This window comes from Elephantulus edwardii, unplaced genomic scaffold (genome assembly GCF_000299155.1).
Source record: "Elephantulus edwardii isolate Elephantulus edwardi_28Jun2011 unplaced genomic scaffold, EleEdw1.0 scaffold00033, whole genome shotgun sequence".
In the NCBI taxonomy this organism is placed as follows: domain Eukaryota; kingdom Metazoa; phylum Chordata; class Mammalia; order Macroscelidea; family Macroscelididae; genus Elephantulus; species Elephantulus edwardii.
The window spans coordinates 10,370,898-10,377,878 of record NW_006399783.1 but is presented as its reverse complement, the minus strand read 5'-3'; the positions used below and the strand labels follow the sequence as shown (position 1 = coordinate 10,377,878).

The 6,981-nt window shown below is 44.2% G+C and overlaps 1 protein-coding gene across 1 annotated transcript in view; it reads right to left on the bottom strand.

Annotated features, from left to right (window-relative positions):
- The window catches only part of RANBP17 (RAN binding protein 17), a 499,911-nt gene extending 497,654 nt beyond the window's left edge, over window positions 1-2,257 (bottom strand). Inside the window, exon 1 of the mRNA XM_006884340.1 lies at window positions 2,105-2,257. Coding sequence (XP_006884402.1) covers window positions 2,105-2,122 — 18 coding nt within the window. The 5' untranslated portion in view covers window positions 2,123-2,257. The remainder of the gene's footprint in view (window positions 1-2,104) is intronic.
- Window positions 2,258-6,981: the final 4,724 nt, after the last annotated feature.

Below are 6,981 nucleotides of genomic sequence, written 5' to 3'. Positions count from 1 at the left end.
ATTGGGATGGGAGTGTCAGAGACAGTGCGATTGGCACAGGACAGAGCGGAGTTTAGGGCTGTTGTACATAGGGTCGCTATGAGTCGCAGGTGACTCGACGGCACATAACAACAACAACAACAACAATGGGAAAGGTGTAGGGGGGGTCAGTAAAAGAAAGGAAGATCCTCCCCTAGATGAATTTGGCACAGTGACTACAACAATGGGCTTGAGCCGGACACAGGTTGTGCAGAATGGAGCAAAGTTTAGATCTGCTGTTCCTAGGGTCTGCGTCACAGTCAACTCCACAGCACATAACAACAACAACAACAACAAACAAACAAACAAACAAAAAAAACACCCTGCTTCCATTATTTACAATCTCTTAATTATTCCATTTGAGAGTTTTCTAAAGGGCAAAATTTCCTAGAAAGTATATTTCCTAAACAAAATCATACTCATTGCAGCCCATTCACTGTAACTCACAGGGACCATAAAGGGTCGGCAGAACTGCCTCACAGGGTTTCTAAGGCTGCAGATCTTTAAAAAACCATATTGCTACATTTCTCTTTCACACAGCAGCTGTGGTTCCAACCACAGACCTTCCAGTGTGCACCCTCGCACTTAACGACGGCACCTTGTATTTATTAAAGTGGTGGTAAATACATTATTTTGCCCTGGGAACTCTCAGAAATGGCAAGAAGTCAAAAGTAATGTGTAGGATTTGTTATCTCCGTGCTTGTAACATCCTAGAGCTGTCAATTACCTAACAGGCAAATGATTGATCGCTTAGTGGGAAAAACAAAAGACTCTTAGGAAGAATCAATAAATAAGGAAGTAATGAGTCAATGTAACCCAGAGGACCAAAGAAGTCCACATACTTAGAAGTTGCCTATCTCTCAAAAAAAGAAATCTACCTGTTTCCCTTTATATGGACTTAGGCTCCAACCAGGTAATGCTTGATTCCTGCAACACAATTCTGTGCCTTGGCTCACCTTAGCCCTCTGCCTTTAAAACCCCGTTTCCTCTTCACTAGTTCAATTTCCATAATTCCTTCAAGACCCCAGAGACTGCAGGCTCCCTGAGTGTAGAGATGGTGTTTTGCTTAGAGTTGTGTTTTCTATACCCAGTGTTGTTAAATAATAAATGTAAGATGAATTGACACTCATCAAAGTAGCCCTTTTCTGAACAGTTCTAACAGTTCTGCCTCACTCCTTCCCCATCCCATTCCATCCCCACATACACACACACTGGAGAAACTGTCTCCTTTCTGTATTCCTTAATCCTTTGATAGTATTTCTTTTTTCACACGTATCGCAATGCCAGGAACGCTCTAAGAAAACAAGGATGGTAAAGTGCAGTCATTCCTTTACTGCCAGAACTTTGCACAGTGCTTGAGGCACAGAGGGGCTCAATGCACCTTTGCTGAGTGAATAACTGAACGAAAGGCAGTGCGCAGCCCCGTAATATTAACACACTGGCTTCTCAAGCCTCTGAACATTATCTCAGCGATCTCCTTGCGCCAGCCCTGCCTCCGCTTCCTCCTCCAATGAGGCGGCTGCAGAGTCCTTGCCAACTCCCGACAGAAAGAGCATCTGCGTCCTCCAGCAGATTCAAGTCCAACTGCCTCCTGGGCTCCAAGGTCCCCAGGTCCCTCTAAAGCTCCATGTCGACTGTGCGGAGGCGGACGCCAAACACGCGGCCGGGCGGCTGGAAGCGGGCCCCCGGTACCCAGCGCAGACCCCGCGGCGCGCGAAAGCCGACCAGCCCGGGTGCCCACCTGCCGGGGAGCCGCCAGAGCCGCCGTTCCCGCCCGGTCCGCGGCTCCTGGTGGGCGGGCCACCAACCGCCCGGCCCTCGGCATCCGCGCTCCCGGAGGGGCGGGCTCTCCGCCGGCCCTGCTCTCTCCCCCGCCGCCCCGCGGCTCCCGCTCACTCAGCCCCGCGGCCCGGGCCCGGGGTGGGCAGCCCAGGTCCGGGGGCAGGGGCACGAGCTGCGGTTCTGGGGCGCCGCCCTGCGGCCCTGAGGCCTCCGCCACGGGCCTCGGCCCACGGTCCCCGGACTCCGACGTCCTGCCAGGCTCCGGGGTGATGGGGTGAGGGGCCCCGACACAAGGCGCACTGACCTGGAAGTGCAGCGCCATCTTCCCGGGAGGCGGCGCCGGCCGGTCAGCCCCGGAGCTGGAGGGGAGGGAGCAGAGGCGGGAGCCGCCGAAGCCCCAGCTGCCCGCGGGGTCCCTGCGCCGCTACTTCTCCGCCTCGGCCGCGCGAGGCCTTCGCCTTCGAAGCACCAGACAGGGCGGGGCAACGAGGCTGGGCGAGCCAGGTGGGTCGGCAGGGGCGGGCCCACCTCCTCCGGGCTCAAGTTTCAACCGATACTTCAGTGGTTCAAGCCCTCTAACCTCTGCCCTTTGACTCCTCCACCATGTCTTAACTGTCATCTTTGAATCTTCATTCATTCTTGACTCTTAAATCTCCCACGCACTTTCCTGACTCCTCATCCCTAAAGCTCAATGATAGTTCGCGGCTCTTGACTTCTTGGTGGCGCAGTGGTTGAGTGTTTGGCAGCTAATCCAAAGGATCAAGCCTACTAGCTGGAGAGAAGGATGTGGGAGCCTGCCTCTGTACATATTTATAGTCTTAGAAACCCTGTACGATAATTCGTGCACCTATTGGTCACTATGAGTCAGAAGGAACTAGACACTAGTGTTGGTTGTTGGTGTTTTTCTTTTTTTCCCCTTCTTGGCTTAGGATTCAATTGATGCCCCTCGTTGGTGCAAACATATTTTGCTGCTAACCTAAAGTTTGGCGGCAGGTCTACCCTGAAGTGACTCAAAAGAAAGACTTTGTATCTGCTCTCCAATAATCATCCATTGAAAACCCTCTATAGCACTGTTTTTCTCTCATAGACACAGGGTTGAGTACCTAGTTAGCAATGACTGCAGGGAGAATTTCAAGAATGTCGCAATTACCCCTATGCCTGATCACTTCTTGAGAAACTGATGTCCAACGTGACCAGAGCAGCGAACAAAGCAAACACCAGACCAGACAATGGACTCTTATAAGGCTCTGAGCCTAATCACAAAAGCCCAGACCCAAGTAAATAGCCCCAAATTCTGAGCAAAACACCATCTCCCCTGGTTTCCCCTAAAAACTCTATAAAAAGAAACCGCCCTGTACTGCACTCTGCCACTTTGACCTTCTCTGCTCATGGTCAATTGGTGTACCTCTCAGACCATGCAACAAAGGCCTGTTCATTTCTTGGGACCGGCTTCTGTCTTTGTCTCTCTCGCTCTCCACTCTTTTTCTATCTAACTTATAAAGGCCTGTTCATTTCTTAGGACCAGCTTCTTTCCCTTTTGCCCTCAACTCTTTTTCTATCTAACAATATCCAGTAAGCAAGCCATATTTTTATTTCCACAGGCCAACTGCTCCAAGACAGACTGGTGACTTCCAGAACCCAATTTCCTTTGGGGATGTGGTGAAGGGATCATCTTATTTTCACTAAAATTTAGTTGGCAGTGTTTAAATGTTGTTAAGGGAGGCCTCTAGTGGCTTAATGATAAGGAGTTAGGTTGCCAACCCAAAAAACGTTCTATTCTAATCCTCCAGTTGCTCAGTCAGACAAAGATGGGAAATCTCCATGCAATTAACTGCCTGTGAAACCCTTTGAAGGGTCTGCTATGAATCAGTTCTTACCTTCAACATCCATACACACAAAAATATATGTTGTTAAACTGTAAAATTCTAGTTCATCTTTACTGTATTTCCTGCCAAATATTGCATTGAAATGAGAATATAAGCAGAAATAACTCAACATCAGCTCTTTATTTCTATCTAAAGTTGCATCTTTTCATGTGGGGTTATCCTTTAACTTGTAAACCTCTTTGTAATATTTCTTCTAGTTTAGGTCTGCTGATGACAAATTCTCTTAGCTTTTAATATGAAGGGAAAAATTTTAAACTTTGTTTTCTAATTAAAAAATCTAAGATAGTACAGTATCTGACAATGTTTCATTCTGGTATACATGAGGTTTCCAGAAATTGGAGCTGACCCAATGGTAACTAACAATAATAAAAGGGGTCTTTCCCCAGTTAATAATAGCAGTTAAGGGTTGTGGGTTTTTTTTTTTTTTCTTTTTATTGTGACTTCAACAAAAGTTTACAGAAGGTTGAGTTTTCATTCATTCATTGATACACATTTTCCTCCCTCCCTTTCTTTTCCCCCTCCTCTCCAATTCACTTTGTAATGCACTTCTTGTTCCAGATTGTTCATTGTCATACATATAAAGCCTAAACATACATTCCTTTCGGACAGTCCTTCATCTATTCCCATGCAGTGTTCATAATTAGTAACCTTCATTTTTAAATAATAATTTTGTTTGGCAATAGAATTCTCTATTCTTAAAGTAGAATTGACTTTTTTTCATTTTCAGCATTATTAAGATGTTTATGTTTTTTTCTAGTGAGAAGCCAACTGTCCATCTGACTTTCTCCCTTTTACTTCAAATGTAACTTTTCCCATTCCTCTCCTCACTTTAAAATGTTTTTCTCTTTAGTCTTCTATTTTAATATGGTGTAAATAAGAGTAATTTCTTTGTAATTATCCTGCACTATATTTAATATGCTGCTTACTCTATGTTCTGTAATTTTGAGGTTTTAATTTTTGAGGGTTTTTCTTAATGCTTTAATCTGACTATTTGTTACTGGCCTGTTACCCATTCATCAGAAACTGTTCTTTTGTCATTAAGCTGCTATGCAGGCCATATATGGGGTTGTTGATTTTAACATTACCTTGTGACTCCTCTTCCCAGTTATTAAGAAATAGATACTGTGGCTCTGGAAAATTCCTTCTCTTTATTTTAACATTTTAGTACATTTTCTTTACTTTCCTCTATTTTCTTTAACATTTCCGTCTTATTATTTGAACTCTTGATCTGAATCATCTGTGGGCCCTTCTGGGTTTTGATATTTGTGACTATTTTTTTTTTCTTCAGTTGGAAAACAGGTGCTTAACTCCTGCACCACCTAACAACAGCCCACCTGCCAAGTTACCTCTGGCTCCGAGCAACCCTATAGGACCTAGAAGAGCTGTCCCAGGGGTTTTCCAACGCTGGAGTAGTATTGTTTCCTTTTCATTTTAGCATCATAGATCATATGATTTTGTGATTCAAATGTCCCATGCCAATCCATTACTTTTTACCAGTGCCTAGTATATCAATATTTATGCATTCCACTTCTTCCTTAACAGTATCCAGTTTTCCTGCATCATACTTCTCACATTCCACTTTCCAATCATTAACATCTGTTTGTAACTGTTTGGAAGTGGATGGCCAGTCCTTTTCTCTAGCCTGCCTTAATTTGAGTGCTTATCTTTAGAGCAATATTTGCCAGACAGGCATTTTACCCCCCCCCCAAAAAAAAAGCTGATGAGAGTAAGCAAGTAACAGAAGAGATTGAGATTGTAAACAGCTTCATCTTGTTTAGCTCCATAATCAACACTCTTGGTACCAGCAGCCAAGAAATCAGAAGACAAATATCATTGGGAAAGTCAGGGACCTCTCCTGAGTATTGAAAAGCAGTGTTGTCAGTCTGGAGATGAAGGTATGTCTGATGCATCAGAGAGCTGGACAATGACTACGGATGATTGAAAAATTGATGCCTTTGAGCTGTGGTGCTGGAGAAGAGCATTGAGTATACTGTAGACTGGTAGGAAAACAAACAGGTTAGTCCTGGAGAGGGTGAAACCAGGCTGCTCCTTGGAGACAAGGATTCTGAAGCTTCATCTGACATACTTTAGGCATGTTGCAAGGAGGGACCAGTCCTTGGAGAGGGACATCATGTTTGGGAGAGTGGAGGGACAGCACAAGAGAGGAAGACCCTGGATGAAATGGATTCACTCAGTGACTGGCGTAATGGAGGTAGGTGTGTGAGAGACAATAAGTTTGGCTCAGGATAGAGCAGAGTTCAGAGTTAATGTACATAAGGTCACCATGAGTCCCAGGTGATGACAACACAGAACAAAAAAAGACAACAAACTTCTTTCTGGTATTCTTGGCTTTTGTTCCCATTCCCAAAAAAGGAGGCACAGACTGTTGAAATTAATATCCCATGCAAATAAAATCTTACTAAAGAGTATTTACAACCAGCTGGAACAGTGCATGGACAGTGAACTGCAGGAAATTCTGGTTACCCCAGCAACAATGGCAAAGTTCATGAGGGCATGAACTGAGGGCAGCAAAGAACAAATTATGGCAATGTTGTGGAGAGATAAGAACTCTTATTCACTGCTAGTGAAATGGAAAATGGTACGACCACTATGAAAGGCTGTCTAGTGCATTCTCAAAAAGTTGGAAATAGAAATACTATTTGACTCAGAAATTCCACTTCAGGCAATATGCCCTAAAGAAACCAGAGCCATGACTCAAACAGTTGTATGCACACACGTGTTTATTGCTCTGTTATTCACAATAGCAGAGAGATGGAAGCAACCCAACTGCCCATCAATAAACAAATGGATAGAAAAACTATGGTACAGTCACACATTGGAATACTACACAGCACTGAAAAACAAGGAGTTTGTAAACAACTCACAACCCTGGTGATCCTGGAGTACATTGTGCTTAGTTAAATATCACAGTCATAAAAAACCAAATATTGTTATAAGACCGGACAGACATGGGGTTTTGGAGTAAACTAGGAAAAGAGGGGGTAGATAATGAAGACTGCATTGAAACAAATGAAGGAAAGAACTGTTTAAAAGGAATATATGATTAAGTATTATATGTATGACAACATTCCAGATAAGAGGTGCATTGCAAAGTGGACTGGGGGAGGCGAAGGGGAAGAAGAAGGAAGAAAATGTGCAAAAAAAAAAAAGAAAGAAACCAGAACCTCAACTCAGATATATGCACACTCATGTTTATTGCTCCATTATTAATCGCAAAGAGATGAAAGAAATCCAAATGTCCATCAACAAACAAATGTATAGAAAAACTGTAGTA